This window comes from Malus domestica, chromosome 15 (genome assembly GCF_042453785.1).
Source record: "Malus domestica chromosome 15, GDT2T_hap1".
Classification (NCBI taxonomy): Eukaryota; Viridiplantae; Streptophyta; class Magnoliopsida; order Rosales; family Rosaceae; genus Malus; species Malus domestica.
Window position 1 is genome coordinate 2,350,473 of NC_091675.1, and position 23,621 is coordinate 2,374,093.

The window sequence follows — 23,621 nt, forward strand, 5'->3', positions numbered from 1 at the left end:
AATTAACGTGTTTATTTCATATTGGTAACACATCAAATAATTTACATATTTGGTCTAAAAAATTGTTTTACCTAGTATTATCCTTATGTTAAACTTCATTAGGTTAAAAAAAATATTTGTAAAATCCTTTTCATTAATTTTCTAATCTCTATATATAAAAGGAGGACCCCAAAATAGTGAAACATCCAAACTACCATAAATTGTCCCTAAAGAATTATTCAAAATTACAATTGAACTAAAAGGAGTTAAAATAATTCGAGAAATATTAATATTGAATGAATTTATAATCTAAAACTTTTTGAATGAATTTGAAATTTTAAACTTTAGAAAGAAAAAAAAAATAACAAAACCCCATGTTAGTGGGTGGTTTATGTTTTTTTTTTTTTAGTACATTGATATTTTTACACTAGGCGGATGAGGAGTTTAGCTAAGTCACATAATAGGCAGCCTAATTTGGTATCTAATTCACCATCCACGAGATTCAGACCTAAGACCTCTCACTTTTAAGCTAAGAGGAATATCACCAAACTGTAGTACTTAATGACATTGGGTGGTTTATGTTTAACTTCTAATTATTTTCAAAAACATTTTTTAATAAAAAATATATAAATACAAAAACTTAAATATCTTAATTTTTTTGTGAAAAACCACCAAAAACAAAAAAAAACAAAAAAAACTTTAATTTAACATACAAAATCAAGCATGTGACAAAGAGGCCAGTAATAATTTATTAGGGGCTACATGGTCGAGGCTTCTCTAGTCTAAAGCCCAAGGCAAGGGACGTGTTTGTTTGTCAGGCCAAGAGGCCCTAAACAATTGTTATATATTTATTACTTTTTGGTTCATGTCATAAAGCCTTAAATTTGTTTCAGTTTGAGGAGAAATTTTTTAATGTATTTAGATTTTTTAGGATTGATACGCCACATGTTATAATACATGTGGATGAAGACTTAAAAAAAAAAAATTATTTCCACTTATACTTTGACATGTGGTATACCATATTCTAGCCACATGAAAAAATCTCTCCACAATGCCAATGAAAAATAGAACTACAGAAAAAGTATTTGGATTAAAAATGAGCAAAAACTCAAATACAAATGGGACCACCAGTATTTTATTTTTTTTGTTCAAAGTTACTCAGTTAGTTAAATTTATATATGCAATAGTCTTCATAGCTTTTGTCATCAATTTCTATATGCAATGGGTCTTCATAGCTTTTGTCATTAATTTTGATAAAACTGATGAGGGTGATGGGCTATGTGTTGGATGGGGACTGGAATTTGCTACTTCTGCAGAAGAATGAGGAAAGGCGGAAGAAGAAGAATAAAGGGGTTGGGAGGGGGTTGAGTTGGATTATCGACTGACAATCTGAGATGGTTGTGCCAATTTTTTTTTCTTTATTTTTAAGTAGGACTAATTAAAAAAGTTATAGATAATGTAAAAATATTATCAATTTATACAGGTGTCTAGAGAAGTATGTAAATTGAATTGTCGGTGTCCAAAAATAAAAATTGTGGGCCAAAGTCCAAAGTTTAAACATGAAATGGGCTCCCAGGCACATTACATCGTTGGGCAACTTAAAAATACCTTCTTCTCCTTCTCATACATTTCCTTTTCAGAAGTCGGCCAAACCGATTCAGTGGGATCAGAACGATGATGATCCTTCATCGTCGTCTAGAGCGTAGAATGGCATTCGAAGATTCGTGGCATGGAAGAAATTAAACTTTCGTTAATCTCGCGGAAAATTAGAACTAAAAGACTGAGAATTTCAAAGTATTTGGATCACCGTTTTTGATCTCGCACAATGTAGTACACGAAAGTATTTAGATTTTAATGGAGTGTTGAAATGATTGATGAAACAAACCAACAAGTCATTCCTTTAGAATAGTTTGATGATTGGTATCTTATTTACTTTGTTATTAGATCTAGATATACAAGCATTCAGATTTAATGTGGTCTGTACAGTTTCTTTCGATAACTAGGTCGCGGTGAAAAAAGAATCTCATGTAAAATAACACAAGCATTGGTATTGCATCTAGGGAAACATGAATTTCATGATGGTCTGGTGACCCGTCTTCGACATCTGTTAGAGTTCTACCATGTCGAAGCCTTACATTTCAGGCTTTTTCTTTCTGTGTTTGGTTGCTAACTTCTGATGAGGCAAATGAACTCTCATACATGGCTAACTTTATTTAGGACTCAAATGTCAAGGTTCGGCTGAGTTCGTCATCTTATTGTTTGCAAGTGCGTATTGAGATTTCTCAATTTAGTTGGGTTGTATAATTGTATTTGACATGACATGAAATTCAATCGAATATGGTGTGCCATATCAAATTTATAGCTTTCAGTGTTGTATTCACTTGGTGTTCTGGTGCCCTCTTGCCTAGACTTCCTAGTGCTTCGTAAAGATCACAGCGAGTTCCCTTTGACTCCCTCCTTCTCTGTTTCCTGCTGTTCTTGAAATTTATCCCTTGTTTATTGTAGTGTCGGTGAATTATACGTTTAATCGTGAGATAAGGCCCGAATTTCGGGTTCTTTAGATTTTATTTTGGATTTTGTTGGAGCAGTTGTCTGTAGTTACTAAGTGCTGTTTTGGTTCTCTGAACTCAGTCTTAGATTTTGACGTCGTCGAGTATCTGGGCAATGACTTGGACACGCTTATCTACGTCCAGTATTTGAAATCCTACTTAACCGCTAACCTGAAAATAAATTCCAACTGGTTTTGATATACAGGTGATATTTGGTAATACATGGCTTTTCTGCTTTCTCATTTTGTTGTTGATTTATGCACTGATTTTCCCAGCGACCTGGAGCTTTTTACGCAGGCTTCCGACTCAAGTGTTAGTTTGGGAAAGTAAACTGTTATTTTGTTTTTGTGAAAGGTGATTTGTGTGTTTACGTTTTCTTTGCAGAGATGCTTAATGGAACTTTTTGGTTGGGTGAATTTGCAGGCTTCAACGTATAAACGTCGCAGTTCAACGTCCAGTTTATTTTGAATCATTTGAAACGATTAAGTCCTGCCAATAATCCGGATATCATAACTTGATACCCTTTAAAATTGTCCTGCCAATGATGAAGAAAGTGAATAGTACTGACTTTGTCTATATTAGTGGTGCTTAATTCAGAAAACATCATCTCCACAGAGACTCTATTTGTCCCCGTTCCAAGTGTATTTTCTGAGTAAAAAGAGGTTCGCTCCCAGATTTCCTCATCGGCAAGCGAAAATGATTTCTCCAGATTTTTCGGTATGAATTCAAAATAATATGTAGGAAAATTGAAAATTGAAAGATTTGGGAAAAGAGAACTAAATTTAAAGGAGCGCAACGGCTCAGAAAAAAAGCAATTCAAAATTGGAGGTTCGTTTGTTTCTTTCTGCTTTTGTGTGGCTAGCAACAAAACCAACTTTTAGGGTAACTAAAGTCAAGAAATTGTGTTTGACAATTGCCTAAATTATTGTTCCCTTAAAGTTTCAAAGGGAAACCAAACGAATTTGCTAATAAAATCATAGTATAATAATAATTACGTTGAGATCAGGCTGAAAACATCCCAACATAACGCTGACGGCATTCATGATTAATTATATGACAGTCACTTAATTTCACTGACCACGTTTTACTCAACATGCATCCACCATAGTACTATGTTACGTCCCCAATTTTTTTTGTCGAAAAGAACAATTCATTAAGCATAAAGGAGGTTACACGTCAACCTAAAGAAAGGCAAAATAACCCAATACACATTAGGAGAAACAAATACCTAAAAATACAGTCCAATCAAATAAACAAAAATTAAAACCTTAATCTCTAATCTCTAACCACAAACCACAACGCGCCCCGCCCGCCACGAAAGTCTTGCCAGCAACCATAGAGGCATAAACACTAAAAAAAACGACTGAATGGTCAATTCGACCCAGATATTGTAGCACAGAAGTAACAAACCCGTAACCAAAAGGACCCCACACCCAAATTTCGTCACCGAAAACGCATAACCAAGAGATAGTCACCGGATTCAAATTTCATTCACCAATCCCTGCAAATATATACAAACACAATAACACATGGATATAAGGAGGCTAAGGAGTATGTAAAACACGCTTACTTTGGCCGATGCCGCATAACGCTTGGCCTCGAGGGAATTCAGGTATGCCGGTCGGGGAAGGGAAAGTGGAGGAGGGAGATGAATCTAGCAATCATTTTCATCCAAGAGCCCGTAAATCGGAGCAAAAGATGGGGTGTGGGGATGTATTATGAGTAGGGGTGGCAGAGGGAAAAAGTGAGGGGAGGTGGAAGTTTGGGTTTGGAAAGGTACGACCAAAGGAGAGGGAGGGAAGGAGAGAAGAGACATGAAGCCCAAATCTGAGACAAGCTCAGGGGAAAACACTTCAAACTTAATAATTTAGAAATACGAAAAAAAATAGTTTATTTTGTAGCGACATAAGGGAACCAAAAAACTCTCAGGCTTACAAGTAGATAGATGATGAGTTTTTTTTTCTTCTATTTGAACCTTTAAAGTGTTTTTATATAAATCGTGATGTATTTTTTCTTATTTACTATCCCTTGTCAATATGGGACTTAAAATATAATGATATTTTCGAGTCTTTAATTGATATGTACAAGTAATGAATAAGCACTAAATTAAACTTATTGGTGATACGTCATATGATTTGCAAATTTGGTCTAAAAATTTGGCCTACACATTCCTCTTTGTTGAAGGTTAGACTTGGAACGAATGTTTAAAAAATGCAACCCACATAACTACTAGCCAGTAATTAAAAAGAAATTAACGACTACACAGAAATTAGTAAAAACTAAAAACAGTAAACATGCACATAACATTTCGAAATGAGGACATCTCATTAATTTTAAACAACAAAAACATTGTTTATGATTAAACTTATTGATCATTTAGTTAAATTCCATAAATTTAAACTCTTATAAAAAAAATCGTAGAAGTTGGAAAGTTAAAAAACACACATAGTATTTTGAACTTGGGACCTCCTTGTTAATTTTAAACAACATAAACCACCATTTCTGGTCAATCTTTATGATCATTTGGCCAAATTTTATAAATTTGTACTCTTATGGAAAGAAATTTGTAAAACTTGGAAAGTAAATAAATACGCGTGGTGTTTTGAACCTGATGCCAGTTCTAGTTAAATTCTTTGTCATTGGTAATGGGTCACAGTGAAATTTGGTTGTTTGTCTAGATTTGAAATATATATATATATATATATATTGTTTTTCAAATGGGTAAATTATTGCTAGATTATTGTATGTGTTTGTGCTTATGTTTGAAATGGAGTGGTGATGATGAGAACAATGGCAACCATGGCACACGGACGTGGGGAGAGGATGTTGGGGACGAAAGGAGTAACTGGGATGTTTGGACGCATTTGTTCCTTAAACACTGGGGTGTTTGGTTGCTAGTTTTATTAAGGAAAGTGGGACACATGTTTTAACTTTATTGAGCCACATCATAGTCAATAAAAAATGTGTACTGACCAAGTATTGTCCCAATTTGTGCATTGTTTTTTGGGAACTTTAACGAAAAGCACCCGGTACTGTTCACTTTAACGAAAAACCACATTTTTACCCTAAAAAGTCAATACTGGTACTATTCACTTTACCCTTTATTTTGTCCTTATCATTAAAACTCAAAGTTTTCAAGTCATTTTCATTAGTTTTCCTTTGTTTTTTTTCTTTCTTGAATAATAGATTTATGTATCTAAATAATATTGCTATGCATTCTGTACTAAATCAATGGATGAAGGAAACAAACGGTTCAATTAGCTTGATTAATAAGTTGTCACTTAATACTATGGTCTAGTGGTATTTCTCTTCACATGTAAGAGAGATGTCTTAGGTTCGATTCTCGTCAAAAGCGAATTTGAACCACATTATTGCTAGCCCATTGTGAGGATAAGCTCATCTCTTCTTCCTTAATGTAGATAATATTGTTTGTTAAAAAACATGATTAATGAGTCAGGTTATCTTTTTCGTTTCATGTATGCTCTTATTCAAGAAAAATATTTCTTATTTATAAAATAATACTTAGTAAGAGAGCTAAAGAACAAATGTTAATACAATTATCCATATTCTTTTGTGCATACTGAGGGATCTACTCGTACTTCCATTAATCCTAATATTTCTCCAAGTACAGTTAATCAAGATACATCTTTGCTTCCTGTCCTTGACTCTGCACAACTCCAGATAATTCTTCTTATTACTCCTTCATCTCATACTCACCCAACTATTCCAAGTACAAATAATGGTATTCAAACTCGGTTGGAGACATGAGCATTACAAGACAAAACTACTCATCATTTATAGCTGCTTTACTAGAGTTACAATCATTACATTTCCATGATTCTAGTGCATTCACAGACTTCGATTGTATAAGTACTAGATTCTCTTTCATTGCTGATATAACTGAAGTTACAGAGCCTAAGAATTTTAAAGCAGCCTCTACAAAAGTGCAATGGCAAAATGTCATTGAAGAAGAGTTTGATGCATTGACAGTTTAAGGAACTTGGAGATTAGTTCCTCCTCCAGATAATAGAACTGTTATTGGGAGTAAATGGTATATAAGATTAAAAGAAATCCTGATAGGACAATTGCAAGGCATAAGGCACGATTAGTGACACAATGTTATAGTTAAGAACAAGGCTTGGACTACTCAGAGACATTTAGTCTAGTAGTTAGACACACCACTGTGAGGTTGATCCTTGCATTGGCAGTTCAAAACAACTAGAGCTTAAGACAATTAGACATTAAGAATGCATTTCTACATGGGGAATTGGAGGATGAGGTTTATATGAAACAACCACAAGATTTTGTGGATTCAAAACACCAACACATGTCTGCAGGCCAGTCAAGTCTCTTTATGGCCTTAAACAGGCTCCAAGAGCCTGGAATTCGAAATTCACTAGCTTTCTACCTTCTTTAGGGTTTAAAACTTCAATGTCTGACACAAGTCTATTTGTGAAAGAAGATGATGGTGATGTCATTATCATGCTCTTATATGTGGATGACATAATATTGATAAGGTCAAATACTGCAAAAATCCAATATCATCTATCATCTTGCAGAAGTCTTTGATTTAAAAGATATGGGGCAGTTGGCATATTTCTTAGGACTTCAGATTCAATACCAAGTAGATGAATCTGTATTTGTTAATCAATTGAAGAATACAAAGGAGTTATTGAATAAAGCAGGCATGGAGGCATGCAAACCAACCTTAACTCCTTTGAAGCCTCACTCTCAAATCCTTGTGTCTGAAGGAAGTCCTGTTGAAGATCCAACTTAGTACAGAAGTCTAGTAAGGGCATTTCAATATATATCTTACATTCACAAGACCCGATATAGCTCATATTGTTAATGTTGTATGTCAATATATGACACAACCCTCTGAGCTACATATGCATTTGGTTAAAAGGATTCTGAGGTACTTAAAGGGAACCATTCATTGTGGGTTAAGGTATACAAAGTCATCTGACTTCACAGTTTCAGCTTATTCTGATTCTGATTGGGCATTAGACATAAATATTATGGTTTATCTTGGTTTTAATCCAATCTCGTGGCAATCTAAACGCCAATCTATAGTATCTCACAGTTCTACAGAGGCAGCTATAAGGCTTTGGCTCATTGTGCAGCAGATGTCTTTTGGATTCAATCTTTATTGAAAGATATGCATCAGTTCATTTCAGTACCACCACACTTACAATGTGATAATCTGTCAACATTAGCCTTGTGTTCCCGGTGTTTCACTCCAAAATTAAACATATAGACACGAATTATCATTTTATTCAAGAACGAGTGCAGAAATGAGATATCACGGTACAATACATTCCCACTGAAGAACAAGTAGCTGATGTCTTCACCAAAGGCCTTCACAGTCCAATTTTCAGTAAACACTGCCATAGTCTCAATATTGGTGCTCTTCCTCAGGTTGTTACAAGTGAATCAGAGACTTAGTGTCATTAAAAAGATGTCTTGTAGTCAATCTAAGCTCTAGTAGCTTAGCTTGAGGTGGGAGTATTAACCATAGTCATTTGTGATGATATGGTTACTTAGTAATACAAAATATAATAATACAAAATATAATCTGTTGGAATGTGTGGCTAGGTAGTTAAGGTAGTTACAAGGGTAAGATTGGTTAGAGTTGTATGAGGGTATTATTGTAATTAAGCTCATCAATTCAACTCTATAAATCCAAATGTAAACTGCCATTTATGGCATCAGAAAATATATACAAAACTTTATATTCTCTTATACGTACTCTCTCTAAGAGCTTCTTCTTCGTTCTTTCATTGTTCATAGATTTTAGAGTAGTTAACACTCTGCTCCCTCTCTCGCCCCATTAACATCCTCACATCCACAAATGTCGACATAAATTTGTGATTGGACAAGTATCAGTTTAGCAGATGAGGACATAATTAAATTTGGTGGTATATATATGTTGCACAGTATTCTTCGCGTGGAGCATGCAGTCACGAATACAAGCAAACAAATTAAATACAGCGTCTCTAGGTAAAGTTGGGAGCGTGGCATAATTAAAGTGAGCTACATCAAACAGTACATCAGCCTTTTAATCAGATTATGTGGGAACTGGAGGGCTGTCTATCAGTTTATGTTACGTATGATAAAAAAATTATAGTTAAATTTCATTACATCTTTAACCAAAAAAAAAAAAAAAAAAAAAAAAAAAAGAAGAGTATACTAGATAATTGTCCGTGTATATAGCCACCCAAAACAATTCGATCTTATCACTTGAAGGGTGATCCGGCTATCTGTCATAGTGGATTGAACTGTACGTATAATATATTGAGATTCATTTATTTCAATCTTGAATTTGACATCCATGATAGTTTCTTGGGCCACCATTTATTTTCTTTGAACAAACGGGACAACATTTATTAGATCTAGAAACCGTGGGTTCCATTCTTTGGGACATGTCATGGTGGATTGAAAGAGTATCGTAGTCCGCACTCACCACTTGTGTTGAACTTTCCACATAGAAATTTCATGCTCCTTGTGTCGAACATTGCACAAAGAAATTTCGTGCTCCGAATTGTCCATTTCTAAGTCACCATTCATGAAACATGCTAAGGAGACCCCCTCAACTTTCAAAATGAGATTTTTTATGGACTCTTCGTCAACTCATCTTTTTAGTACATTGTTTTATAATGTTGGCACGAAAATTGTGCCACAAAGATGAGGTAGCGGAAAATCCATGAAGAGTCCCATTTTTGAGAGAATCTCCTTAGCATTTCTACACCATTCATTGATCATCTTTGTAAAAATACACTCAAATTGAAATCGTTTCGCCCTTATATTGTGAAAATCTTAGTGGTTGTCAAATCATAATTAGATAACAAAATATGAAAGTGATTTTTAGGATGGTTGTTGGAAAAATATCGACCTAGGACTCTTATCACGTGGCATAGCTTAGGATTTGATGGTCTTGGATAATGATGAGATAAGAAGCCTAGGTAGGCTAAGCTTTTTTAAAGGGTGGTGGATGTTGTCAGATGTGTTTAAAGGCCATTGATGGAGTTTTGATGATGAGATAAGAAGCCTAGGTGGACTAGGCTTCTAATATGATGTGATAAGCCTAGATAGGTTTTTATTTTGTTTGAAAAGTCACGAATGGGAAGGATAGATACAGATCAGTCTTTCTTCTCAGAGTTTGAGTTGCAGTTGAACACCATCAGACCGTGCCAAGCAAATACCAACCCTATAAATACAAGACTTTGTGCATCGAAAAGAGTCCCTCTAATTCAACACACAAATTACCTTGCGCAAACCTCTCAAACATCTTGAGATTTTTATTTTCTTTTTTTCGTCAACACATCTTCAATTTAGATAAACAACATTGTGAAGGCAATCAACGACATCTTAAGTTTGGATAAACAACATTGGAGCCGTAGAATCAGCCGATCAAGAAGCACCTTCAGTTTGGATGAACAACACTGCTTCGAGACCAATTGGTTATTTATCCAAGTATTGGTCGACAAGGATTTTCGAGTCCTTGTTGGTAGAGGTCATTTCATTAGCCTTCTCGGCGAAGTGAGGTGTTACAGGTTACTACGTTCGGCACATTGCAAGTCGAATTTGATATTAAACTTTGCAGAACTAGCAGCCTTGTCTTCAGGCTCTAGAACCCGAAGGCTGAGACGTATTCCTTCCTCAGCCGCAGTCGCAAGATCAAGAAGTCAACAGCGCAGTCAACGCGACATCAACATATTTTACGCCCCAGGATGTAGTTAGCTTATTAATTACTCGGCATGCGCGCCACATAGGTTTGATAGTTTTTTAGGGTCAACACATACATAGCTATCTTCATTTGTCTAGTTGATTAAATTCACACATCACATATAACCAAATTTTTAGGATTCTTTAGATATAAACTCTTGTAAATCTTATTGTCTAGACAAAAACTCACCTCATATTAAACATTCAAATAAAACCCAAAATTCAAATAGTCTAGCATATAGGCAAATAAATGACCTATTATAATAAAATACTTACAACTTATGCCACAATGCTCTAAATATGTCAATAAATATTATTATTACTCACCTTTAATTATGCCAATGAGCAATGAGCTTCTGTTTTAAAACCACGTATTCCAAATATAAATAATATCTATAACTACTAATCTATCTACATATAAATTAATTTACCTAAATTCTTTTAATACAAACTAATTTACCTACATTCTTTTGATACAAACTAATTTACCTCTATTTTTAAAACTCACTAATTTACCTAATTCCTTTTGTTACAAGCTAATTTATCTGCATTTTTATAGTACGTACTAATTCACTAATGTAGTTATTAATTTACCTATATGAACAATACTCATATAATTTACTTATAATATCCAAAGTAATCATATGCATTTTTTTTTATTTACAATATCACACCTATGGGGTAGGTAAACTATTTTTACACTTCATAAACTAATTTACTTACATTCTTTTGATACAATATCACACTTCAAAAACTAATTTACCTACATTCTTTTGATACAAACTAATTTACCTCTATTTTTAAAACTCACTAATTTACCTAATTCCTTTTGTTACAAACTAATTTATCTGCATTTTTATAGTACGTACTAATTCACTAATGTAGTTATTAATTTACCTATATGAACAATACTCATATAATTTACTTTTAATATCCAAAGTAATCATATACATTTTTTTATTTACAATATCACACCTATGGGGCAGGTAAACTATTTTTACAGTATTTCTATTCTAAGTATATGTACTAACATATAGATAAGTAAATTATTTCCTATGAAAAGAAAAAAATAGATACATTATTTTATATAATTTTTTGACACAAATTATTTGTCTATGTTTCAAACGGAAAACACCATAATATTTTTATTTATATTACCCTTTGGTGATTGTTGGTAAAAAAATATGAGAAAAGAAGCCTAATCAAATAATAGAGGTTAGTTGACATTTAATTGCATTGAAAACAATACAAAGCAACAATTAATTTTAATCATAAGTCAAACCAAATGCACGTTACATTCTATGAGGGTATTTTAGGAACACGAGGATTATAAAAATGGAGTTTTAATGAAAATGGCTTCTTAAAACTTTTAATTAACCAAAAACCATCTATTTAATTTACTTAATAAAATGGCTTAAACTTTAATAAAAAGGGTTCAAATTTTAATGAAAATGACAAAAATTTTACATAATAACAAAATAAAAAAACATACACTGACAAGCGGGACCTCATGTCACATTACATACATACACTCTCTTCCTCACTTAACCGTTCAACCTCTTTCTCTCTCTCCCTCTTTCATATATTCCCATCATTTTTTCTCACTCCTTTCACCTCATCCATCCACATCAACGTTTTTTTTTTCACTTCTCCCCACTCTTCTCTCTCCTTTCACCTCACTTCATAAACAATTTATTTTTTATTTTATTATTTGACTTTTTTTTTTCAAATGAAAACTAATGAAAAAAACTTGAAAACTTTGAATTTTAACGATGAGAACAAAATAAATGATAAAGTAAACAGTACAAGGATTGACTTTTTAGTGTAAAAATGCAATTTTTCATTAAAATGAACAATACCGGGAGTTTTTTTGTTAAAGTTCCATTCTTTCAATTGTTTTAGAACAAACTAAGTAATAATATTGCAAGATCAAAAATAAAGAAAATTTTCATTATTCAGTTATATAAACATTAATACTATCACTATTTCTTAAACAGAACATTGACTACTTCTTAAATCGAACACTATATCTTAAACTGAACATTGACTACTTAAACCGAACACTTCATCTTAAACTGAACATTGGCTACTTCTTAAATTGAACAATATTTCTTAAACTAAACATTGACTATATTTTAAAATGAACACTAATATTGTCATTACTTCTTGAACTGAACACTGACTATTTCATATACTAAATACTGACTATTTCTTAAAATGAACGCTAGTACTATTACTATTTTGCAAACTAAACAATGACTATTTCTTAAACCGAACACCTTGTAAACTAAACACTAATTATTTCTTAAACCTAACACTAGCACAATCACTATTTTGTAAACTAAATAGACTATTTATTAAACCAAGTAACAATACTATCACTATTTCGTAAACTAAGCACAAACTAATTTTCAAACCAAATACTAGTATTATCACTATTTCGTAAACTAGTACGGTTGCTATTTTGTAAAGGAAAACTAATGAAAAGAGCTTGAAAACTTTGAGTTTTAATGATAAGGACAAAATAAAGGGTAAAGTGAATAGTACCAGGATTGACTTTTTAGTGTAAAAATGTGATTTTTCGTTAAAGTGAACAGTACTAGGTGCTTTTCGTTAAAGTTCCCATTTTGTAAACTAAGCACTGACTATTTTTCAAACCAAACACTAGTATTATCACTATTTTATAAACCAATATTGTCACTATTTCATAAACTACGCACTAACTATTTTTCAAACCAAATCAAGTTTCCAGCAGATCGACTAAACCTCGATCACAAAATCCAAAATCACAGTAGTGCTGGCACTGCTGGAAGGGGAGGCTAGTAAGCTTGGCCATGATGCTTTCGTGATCCTTGGATCTTCTAACCTTCAAGGCTCAACATTGAGCCTTCTTGGTATAGGTTAACCAAATCATAGATTAGCTAAATCAAATCAAATATACATTCCATTTTGTATTGAAACAAATATACCTAAGAGCCTTCCTTGGATCTTCTGACCTTCGAAGCTCAATATTGAGCTTTCCTGGTATAGATTAGCCATGGCCGCACCGTTGGCATACGTAGTAGTGCTCAACAAAGGCCCTTAAAAGTGCATTTGGTTTGCGCCAGAGAGGAAACACGGCTGTGAAATTTGTTAGAAGGGACTGCTGCAAAATGAAGTGATGGGAGGAGATGGAGATTGCTGCAAAATGAAGTGATGGGTGGAGACGGAGTGAGTTGACAATTGGTTTGAGTTGCACGCGCTTTTTTTAGGGTTTTTTTTTTTTTTTGGTCCTTATCATTAAAAAAACATAATGAATGATTTTTAGTTAAAATTAAAAGTTTTGAAGTCATTTTCATTAGTTTTCATTTATAACTATAAGCTGATATATCAAGCTTGTTAGGGAAATTTGTTTAGTTGGACTCTAATTAATGGGTTTAAGTCTGAAAAAAATATAATGCATTATGAGTCACATTTTACACCACAAATATCATATATAGTTTGCATTATCGACGTTTATAATTATTATTATCCATAAATATTTTCAGATAAGCGAGGTTTGACGAGGACTCGAAGTGGGGTGGATTTCACGTTTGATAGCCCGAGGCTCCCGGTCATATCAACAGCTGCATTTTCTGGAGTTGAGATGTCATAAGCATGCAGAAAACTAGCCAAGGTTAACTGTATGACTTGAAGAGCAAAACCCATTCCAGGGCATATTCGTCTACCACCACCAAAAGGAATGAGCTCAAAATTGTGACCCTTCACATCGATATCCTTGTGGGTGGTAAGAAATCTCTCCGGCTTAAACTCCATCGGATCAACCCAAACCCGGGGGTCACTGTGGATCTTCCATAGGTTCATCATCAACCAAGTGTCCTTTGGGACATGGTATCCTCCTATTGTGCAGTCCTCGCTGAATTTTCTTATACCAGAGAGTGGTGCCGGTGGGTACATTCGCAGCGTTTCTTTGAAGATGGCTTGCAAGTACTCCAGGTTACTGATGTCTGATTCATTCACTAGCCTTCCTCTCCCAACATGCTTGTCTAGTTCTTCTTGAGCTTTCACCAAGGTGTGACGGTTGTTCAAAAGTAGCGAGAGTGCCCATGTCATAGTCACCATGGGTGTGTCACTGCCCCCAGCAATCACGGCCTGAAAACATTATAATTTCAATTAGGATACTCTATACAATTTAAAAACTGATAATTGCAATTTATAGATATGAATTCAATGTTATCATTCAAATTAATTTAGAAAATATGTAACTACATACCAAACATGTCGCTTTGTTGACTGTATCTGCGTCAAATCCTACAACATCTGCTCCATTGAGGACTGAAAGCATTACATCCATGAAATCCTGCTCTTGGCCTTGAGTTCTTCTCTGCTTGTGCTCCTCCAACCATTCCATAACAATACTATCTAGCTCCTTCGCTGTTCTTCTCATCGCTTTCTCGTGCCCACCTATATCTAGCCACCTAAGCCACGGAACAGCATCCCCCAACACAAACAACCCAATGTAATGAAACATATCCCTTATGACGTTTTGGCACCGCCGCGCCTTCTTTTCGTCGCTCAAACTACCATTCATAACGTTGAAGAAACGCTTTCCAGCAACCATTCGAAACACCACATTTAGTGTCAAATCCCCGAACCACTCCTTCATCTCCACCAAAATTTCTCCTGAGCCTCCTTTTCTTTTGATCCACAGTTTGTACAACTCCTTCAAGCTCATCTCTACTTCGGACACTCGAACATGTTTGAGCAGCTCCAGCCTGCTGTTTGAGAGTAGCTCGTGGGTTGTTATTTTCCGTATTTCACGCCAATACGGACCATAGGGGCTATACGCCACCAAGGCTCCGTTGTAGCTCAAGTGTTCAACGCCTACGATTTTGGGACGGGAGGAAACAGCCAAGTCATTGGTGGTGAAGCACTCCTTCGCCGCCTCCCAACAATTTACCACAAGGGCGGAGTTGAGGCCCACATTGATGGAAAAAACCGGTCCATACTTGTCCACCAAGCCTCCCAAAACTATATGGGGAAGCTCGGGTCCTGCCAACAAGTGGATGTGCCCTAACAGAGGCCATCCACCCACAACCTTCGGTGCTTTGGGAAGCGAGGCAGCAGCTCTAGACTTCCTATTTATGATCAAGTAGGAAAGCACAAGTATGGCAAAGATTCCAGCTATGGCAGTATTTTGGTATGGGAGATGGAATTCCATTGTTGCTTGAAGGATCAGTTATCTGTGACCTTTCGGAGATTGGCTAATCCTACAACTTCTTTGTAAATGTAGTGTTTGTTTGTAAATTGTATCCATGAGTAATAATGTCTTTACATCACATCACATCACAATTCACTAATTCTGTTATCCTATAACTTCTGGAAGGACCAGTTATCACTTCAGAATAGACATATTCAATTATTGTAGTACGGTTAGACTTTGAGATATGGTAACATAAGATTCGTGGCTGAAATTTTGATGACTAACGTGGAGAGCTGATAACCATTTAAAGTATGGAAAAGCATACAGCAATTCCACACATTGGAGATAGTGTTTAAAATTTCTTCGATACGGTCGATATTTTTAAAAAAATATAAAATAAAATAAAAAATTAGAGAAAGATATGGAAATAAGGGGTGAAGTCTAAACTTTATCTTATATCGGAAAAATTCTTAAGTTTAGGCTAAAATCGATAGATATCGTCAATATTCCTAACACATCTGTTAAACATCAAAGAAACTCTTATTTCGTCCAAATCAATGTTTAACAACCTTAAAGTTTTATTTTAAATTTCCATTATTTCAATCGAAAGCAACCAATATTGATATCGATATATCTATCGATATTTTCACCGATACCGATATTTAAACATTGGTTGGAGGATGGCAAGGACAAAGCAAGGGCAAGGCTCTTGTCCCTTTGCAAAGTAATTGTCTTTGTGCAACTCCACCCATTCGACAGTGATTACTATTCTTTTTTTTTTTTAAATGCCTTGTAAATGTGAACTTTGTAAGTTTGTTCTTTAAAAAATAAAATTTCATATTTAACTCCAATGATTTAATTTCAAATACAAGGCAAAGTATAGCTTTACAACAAGTATAATTAGTTAAAAATAAAAGGTTAATGAAGAAAGTGATTGGATATTTATATTTTTTTTTCTTTTTCCTATTTTTTTTTCTTTTTATTTTTAACCATTATATTAATCCTGACCGTTTGATTTTTCTTATTATCAAATATGATGCATCACAATGTTCCATGTGGTATAATCGTAACTTTTTCACTTGTTTTTTACCGTTACATAAAAGTCCAACTATCCAGATCATCGGGTTGTTGGGTTCTTTAGCTGGAGAGATTTTCAGTATGACCGTCACACGAGGTGATACACTACGTGTCCCTATAGAAATGATGAGTTATGTGTGTTAAAAGGTTAATAACTTAAAAATTAAAATTTTCCACCACTTGCATAAAAACACGTGATATACCATCTGTATTTTCATCACAACTAAAAACTTCTCTTTTAGCTGAAGCTGCCGCAGCGGGCCTAAGTTATCAGAAGTTGTTGGCCCACTCACCGAGACGCACGTGTATTACACGCGCCAGAAATAACTAATAGCAGAAAGTGGCTAGCAGAAGGCCGGGCTTGATTAGGGGCAGTTGGGCGGGCTTGTTGTGGCCCACGAATTGCCATCCTTCTTTTAACCCGCTGGAGGTGGTTTCTGAAGTTAAAGGGGAATTGAGAAGCCCTCGCCTTTGCCCTTGGCAATGGATGCAATTGCTCTTATAGGTGCAGCTGGCGGGATCGATCGGAAATCAAACTGTCAAACCACTTTAAGTAGTGAAGACTTTTATCATTTTGTTTTGAACTTTATCATTTAACAAAACTTGGTTTTATAGTGAAATCTTAATTTTTTTATGGTATTAGAGCAAGGTGTTCGGTGTGCGAAGCTTAACACCCACATGTGTTTTATGTCACCCAATTTCTGTTGTCCACGTATTAGAATTAAAAATTCATCACACATAATAAGACATGTTGAGAGTATCAATCTTACCTAAAAATTTAAAATAAAATAAAAAAAAACTTTACATGAGCTTAGCTTACAGACAATCTTCTTAACTATTAAATAAACTATCCATCAAATTGGTGTTAAAATGTATAGGGGAGCAAATCTTAGTAATTTTTAATTTAAGATTCGAATGTGGGAAAATGATTTAGTAATAATAACATCGAACGGAGCAAATGATTAGTGCCAATAATGAATAAACTACTCAAAATACAATTGTAAATTAAAAGCAACAATCCAACTACCATATAAGTTTATAAAATATCATTCAATAGCTAAACAAGGAAGAAAATTACTGATCTATCCGCTTGTCATACTTTAATTAATTTTTAGTTATAAATTCTCTGTTCTAAAGACAAATAACAAGTCCAGTGTTTATTTTCCTTTTAAATTAATGAGTTTGAAGTATTAATTTCAAAATTGTAAGGTTATAAAAGATTGAAGTGTAAAATGTCCAAAAACAATGGAAAATGAGCATATTATGGATAGTACAATGGTGATGTATGCGATTACTTGTAATTGGACGTGGACCACAGCAAGGCAAAGCGATTTTTTCAAAGACTATATAGCGGATGCTAACTAAACTCCCTAACTCACGACCGCAAAACTAAACATAAATTCATGAAAAAATAGCGGTCCAAATGGAGTGAAATCAGAAAACGATAGAAGCGAAAATTCTGACCGAAATGATGAACAAAGTCAATAATACCGAACATACATAAGTTCAATAATTCACCTGACTTGGCGTTGGTGGTGGTCCTTAATTCAGAAATCGTAATCTCCATCTCTGCCTGTAGTTTCGTCCAGACTCCGTGCGCATTTTCTGAGCAAAAGAGGGGCCGCATCATTCAGGGAACCGAATTTCACAATTTGCCATTGACTTATTCCATCACCCATATTTTTCTTCATATTCATTTCCATTTTTTCACTCGGTCGTCGGTTGCCTTTTAACTACGATTTCTTTTTTGTTAGACATTTTTAAATCTTATGGGGGCCCTTTGTTGATATAATCATGTAGGCTTATATGAGAAGAGATTCTCTCCGGATCTCTTCTACCAAAGTCATCGAATCAAGTGATCCAGACTTTTGAAATTTCATCCAACGGTAAAAATTATTATAACTTTTGAAGGATCAAAACAGGTAAGCCGTTTGATGAAATTTTAAAGGTTTGGATCACTTGATCCGATAACCTTGGTGGAAGAGATTTGGAGAGAATCTTCTCGGCTTATATAACTTGGCATGCAGGGCCCAACATTGGGATAATTCAGGCTCAGTTTTGTACCCATTTTTTTCTCTCGTATAGAAATGGCCATTTACATACTTATGAAGCCGAACATGTTTCCGATTTGAAACAATTCTCAACATCCTCACAAACCGCTTTAAGTGCATCAATAATGCTTTTGAAACCACGAGCTAATCTGGGGTTCCACCCGTTCACCCAAAAAAAATAATCTGGGTTCCACCCCAAAACGAGTATGAGTGACCCAATTGCTTCAAAATCTCAGATTTTTCAGAACTTTGATGCAGGACAACTCCTTAATTACATCCTCACCAAAATTACATAGAACTCATGTGATTAGAGGTAGGAAGATATGAGTTGGAAAAGCATGTTGATAATCACTGTCAGCTCTTACGCCCCATGTTCTTAAATTATCCCCATAAGTGAAACTAACTGGATGGTCAGTATGCGAAGAGAGGTCTCCCTTATAGTTATAAGACCACAAGAAGATAGGCAGAGTGGAAGGACAATTGTGCTAGGTGTTAAGGATAGAAGTTAGTTGACCTAGGCGAGCCTCATAGTCTTGATAAACTTTTAGGTTTAGCATAATCCACCATCAGCACTACCGATATTTTTTCAACTTAACCACATATTATTAGGGGTTGAGTTGTATCACAAAATGCCTTGGGTGAGATAAGGGGTTGGCTTATAAGAATGTGAGGACAAAATCCTCTATCGGTGAGAGACCAAACCATGCAAGAGCTTATAAGAATTTGGGTTACTCCCCATATTACCAATTGGTTTTATGGTGGATCTTCAACTTTCTTATTTATTAATTGCTTTAAGGGTAGTCCTTCTCCATGGCGTAAAATCTTATAATGATCCCTTATCGAACTCAACTAAGAAATCCATGTTAGAGACTCCTCTAGTAACCATCCCCGAATTCCATGGAGGTGTTATTGTAAAGAAGGAAAAGTTCCAAACCAACTTGTATGAAGGCACCATGACTATATAATCGGCTTATGCCCTTGAGAGTATGTCACGGTTCGATTTCTTTTAGTGTAACTTGTCCAGGTAAAATTTAATGCATTATTTTAGGAGTGGGCTCCAACAAAAAGTTCCATGTAACTAAGGATAAATTACATAATTTATGTTATACCATGCATTTCCCTCTTAAGTTTCTGGTTAAAAAGAGACAAAATTAAACAAGGAATTACATGAAGTGATTGATATTGCACATTAGATATTTTCTTTCTCGACGTCTGCCTAAAAATTAAGAGGCAAATTAACATATATTAACTCTAGTGTTTAATTAAGTAACACTTGATTAATTTTGAAGCTTAATTAGCTAGCTACGGTTAAGTCATTTGAAGGTTGAGGCTATTGAGCAGCGTCCACTCGCCACTTGGCCTTCCAAGAGTGAACTCTAGATTAAGGTACATATCCGACGATGCCAAGGAGCTACAATCCAACGTCGGCCTCTCTTTCATGCTTTGAGCATACCCATGGCGGCGGCCTGAATCGTCTTCTTCCACCTATATATCAAAGATAAATAAAATGTTATATATAAACACACACACACACACATACACATATATATACAAATTTCTTGTAAAATTTTGATATAGTAATTGTGATTATTTTTGCATTTTTGCATACCTTAGTGCCATTTGATGGTGGGGAATGAGAATATGTCAAACCATCTTCATGTCTTAAATTAGAGCTCCCAGTTGTGATCTCCGTCGAAGAAGACCGCAAACCTCTGCACGCAAAATTAGACCATTAGTGATCATGTTGCTTAAGGGGAAGGATCCTCATTTTTTTTGAAAAAATGGGGACACGCTCCCCACTGTTAGATTGACTTTAATGAAATTGTGTGGTTAAGATTAAAACACATGTCACACAATTTCAACCACACAATTTCATTAAAGTTAAATCCAACGGTGAGGAGCGTGTTCCAATTTTTTTGAAAAAATGGGAATCCCTCCCCTTAAGCAATTCCCATTAGTCATCAAACATAATCACACATATATGAGTTCTGCCAGTTAGTTAGAACAATATTTTCATCCTCATAAATTCAAGTTTAAATCCTTCTTTGCTTAAATCAGTGTAATATCCTGTATATGCCGTGTTATAGAAAAAAACATATATACAATAATCTTAAAAATTAAAGGCACTTAATTGTTGTACTTTTATTGGTAAGAAAATGTGATTTTGCCCTACCTAATGCAATCTACAAAATGCATGTCAAGCTACTTTTGTAACCGGCAACTGAGATCTAGCAACTTCAATTCTAAGCAGAGCAGGACTCAGTCGTAATGGAGTCAATAAAACGGAGTCAACAAAATGCATCGATTTGGCCAAGAGATTAGACATGCCTACCCCTAGCTAGCTAATCCATCCAAGGTCTTTGATTTCTTTGTGATTTGTGTCAAATATCACTACCGTTGGATTTCAACAGCGTTGAGATTTGCAGTGAATTTCCTTGACTTTTGGTCACACATTGGGATCATATCTAATACACATTCACAATCCAACGGATGTGAGATGTGGAGCTCGTTGTAAAGGACAGACGTAATACTTACATTCCCATAACAACCCTAGCCAATTAACTCCATGTTCATCAAATTCAAGGTGCTTTGAGACTTCAGCAATAAATATTTCTCTACACCATTAACAAAGACAGACAGCCACCATGTTGGACCAAAAGAAATTCCATCTCCAAGAGTACTAGCTTGTAAAAAATTCGTGATTGTAGGTTAACATTTGCATTCATTTACTAATGCCACTTATTAACCAAGTAATTAAGTCAAAGGATTTTGCTTATAGGTCTGACCTGAACTAAGAATTTATTTTAATTCTAACTCATTATTTTGTGCTCCGTCACCCTTGAACTAACCTTAAAAGCTTAACTTAGTGTTAAAAAAACAAATTAAAACTAGAGAACTCACCTATTAGTGTTAACTTTGTCACAAGATAATTGTCCATTGGCTTGAAGTGCTGGATTGATTTCTGGATTTTGACTCAAACCGATTTCTGTTTGTCCTTCATGACCTACAACATTTACAATAGATAGAACCAATGCCCCTGGATTTATCAGACACAAAGCAAATAATTCACATGGACTAGCTACCTAACAACTACTGAAAGTCAGTGCACTTATATCCCGGCCCTCAACCATTTTTTACTTTAGTTTGGGAGGACACAATGGATCAAGTGATCGAAGAAGTCCCACTCAGATCACCCCAAGCTCCCAAACAAAGAGATAATGGAAAGATAAATAAACAATAATATGGGGTCCTTGTAAGATGAGAGGGCCGGATCGAAAATCTAATTACCTGTTCCTTTATTGTCTGTGCTCTTCACTGTTCTATACATCTGCATGAAAACACCCAAACGAAAAATAGAAGAAAAAAATTAGAGAAGATGAAAAATTAGAAAAGGTCCACATTTTCTGCAAGTACCCCCTCTAGATGCTTTTTTGTCCTCACCCTTTTGTTCTCTACCCCCCACTACAAATGAATCATACCCATATTGTAAAAATACAAATATGTTAAAAGGTACATTGATATAACAACTCTTTGAAAAATTACAAAGAAGGACCATTTTCATTATTCGTATGTTTGAAATCAAACAACTAAAAGAAGATTGAGGACACATGAGTAAGCAGTGATGCTATAGCCCACCTGCAAGTGACTCTTCACGTGAGCAAGGGTTAGATCCTTCACATTCATCAACTCTAACACAGATTTTGGCGTTGCCCCTGCAGTCATAATTTTAATTAATTTATCAATTACATAAGAAATAAGAATTAGCATTGAAATAACTTGATTAATAATTAACTGTTTTCTCAAGGGGTTTTATCTCAATTTTTTGCAAGGGGTTTGATTCACTTTCTCCCAGTATAACTTGTAATTAATTGTTCTTGGAAATTAAATAGAAATGTGTAGAAATTAAAAAGATTTGTCGATTACTTTCATGGCCGCCAAGAAGCTGCACTGCATGAACGAAATGGGCATGGAGGGTTGTAGTCCACCGCATTCTTGGAGCTCTGATGCTTCTTTTCACAACACCAACCGTTCTCGCGCTTCTCTTGAACTCGCGGCCGTAGATTTGAGGGTGGTGGTGGTTGAAGCAATGATTACTGTTGAAGTTTCTTGGCATTTGGAGGGCTGGAGGAGGAGGACTAGCCATATGGTGATGATGATCTTTCCTTTCATCAAACCCTAAACTCAACTTTGGCTCCTCAACCGCCGAAGCAAGATTGTAACTGCCACTCCTTTCAAGGTGGTAGAAGCCATGTTCCTGACTCAAATCGCTTCCGCTGCTGCCGGAGTCGGTGGCTGAGCTCCTGTCTGTACTGTAAAGTGCTTTTCTCGTTACTCCGATATCGTATGGAAGATCATCCGCAGATGATGGAGGGCTGATCTGTAAAGAGAGATCAGGCAAGGGTAAAGAAATTTTTTTCATCATGCTAGGGTTTGAGCTCATGAGGTACACAGAGGGAGAAAAATAAGTGACAATGGTGAGGAACAATAAGAGAGATTCTTATAGCAAACAGGAAAGAGAGGGAGAAATGTGTAAATTAATAATATGAAGGAAAAAGGGTTGAGAGGTATGATAATTATAGGGTCATGAGTGCCTTATGATTTGCATTGGGGTTGAGGAAGTGATCAGACATATAAATTAGTAAGTTGGTAGCCGGAGATAGGGTTTTTTAAGTAGGATCAAACAATTAGTCAGAGACGGGGAGAGAGAGAGAGGGAAATGGAGAAAGTGAGAGAGTTTTTTTGGGATGAAGGGATGCAGGAAAAGTTAGTGAAAAGGGGAAGTTGCGTATTTAAGAGAGAGTGCAGAGGGATCAGAGACCTTTCCTGCTTTCGAGTTTCTACAGCTAGAGAGAGCCAGAGAGAGAGAGAGAAGCCTGGTCTTTTTGGTATTTTGGTTTATGTTTTTTTATGGTAGAGAATGAAAAGGAGGTGCCGGGATATAATGGAGGTTTCTGCAGGGGCAGGGAATGGTTGGAATTCGAGAAAACAAAAGGGGCACTGTTCAATGGAATATCGGAAACGGAATTGACTCTCTCTCTCTCTCTCTAGGTTTTGATG

At 35.2% G+C, this 23,621-nt stretch overlaps 2 protein-coding genes across 2 annotated transcripts; both read right to left on the reverse strand.

Moving 5' to 3' along the window:
* Nucleotides 1-13,668: 13,668 nt before the first annotated feature.
* On the reverse strand, nucleotides 13,669-15,638 carry LOC103441523 (cytochrome P450 CYP82D47-like). The gene is made up of 2 exons (XM_070813962.1): nucleotides 14,506-15,638; nucleotides 13,669-14,384 (listed from the first exon to the last, which is right to left on the reverse strand). The coding sequence occupies exons 1-2, from the start codon at nucleotides 15,451-15,453 to the stop codon at nucleotides 13,761-13,763; spliced, it is 1,572 nt and encodes a 523-aa protein (XP_070670063.1). The 5' UTR covers nucleotides 15,454-15,638; the 3' UTR covers nucleotides 13,669-13,760.
* Nucleotides 15,639-19,726: 4,088 nt separating this feature from the next.
* LOC103441534 (probable transcription factor KAN4) lies at nucleotides 19,727-23,621 on the reverse strand. The gene is made up of 6 exons (XM_008380213.4): nucleotides 22,488-23,621; nucleotides 22,200-22,276; nucleotides 21,852-21,891; nucleotides 21,465-21,567; nucleotides 20,173-20,275; nucleotides 19,727-20,048 (listed from the first exon to the last, which is right to left on the reverse strand). Exons 1-6 carry the CDS (start codon nucleotides 23,002-23,004, stop codon nucleotides 19,872-19,874), a joined length of 1,017 nt encoding a protein of 338 aa, XP_008378435.1. The 5' UTR covers nucleotides 23,005-23,621; the 3' UTR covers nucleotides 19,727-19,871.

Excerpts from the sequence above, each read along its gene's own strand:
- LOC103441523 (XM_070813962.1), bottom strand. The coding sequence starts at position 15,453 with ATGGAATTCCATCTCCCATACCAAAATACTGCCATAGCTGGAATCTTT. Across the intron at positions 14,385-14,505 it reads TCAACAAAGCGACATGTTTG|GCCGTGATTGCTGGGGGCAG; the intron begins GTATGTAGTTAC and ends TAATGTTTTCAG.
- LOC103441534 (XM_008380213.4), bottom strand. The coding sequence starts at position 23,004 with ATGAGCTCAAACCCTAGCATGATGAAAAAAATTTCTTTACCCTTGCCT. Across the intron at positions 22,277-22,487 it reads GCTTCTTGGCGGCCATGAAA|GGGCAACGCCAAAATCTGTG; the intron begins GTAATCGACAAA and ends TTATGACTGCAG. Across the intron at positions 21,892-22,199 it reads ACGTGAAGAGTCACTTGCAG|ATGTATAGAACAGTGAAGAG; the intron begins GTGGGCTATAGC and ends GTTTTCATGCAG.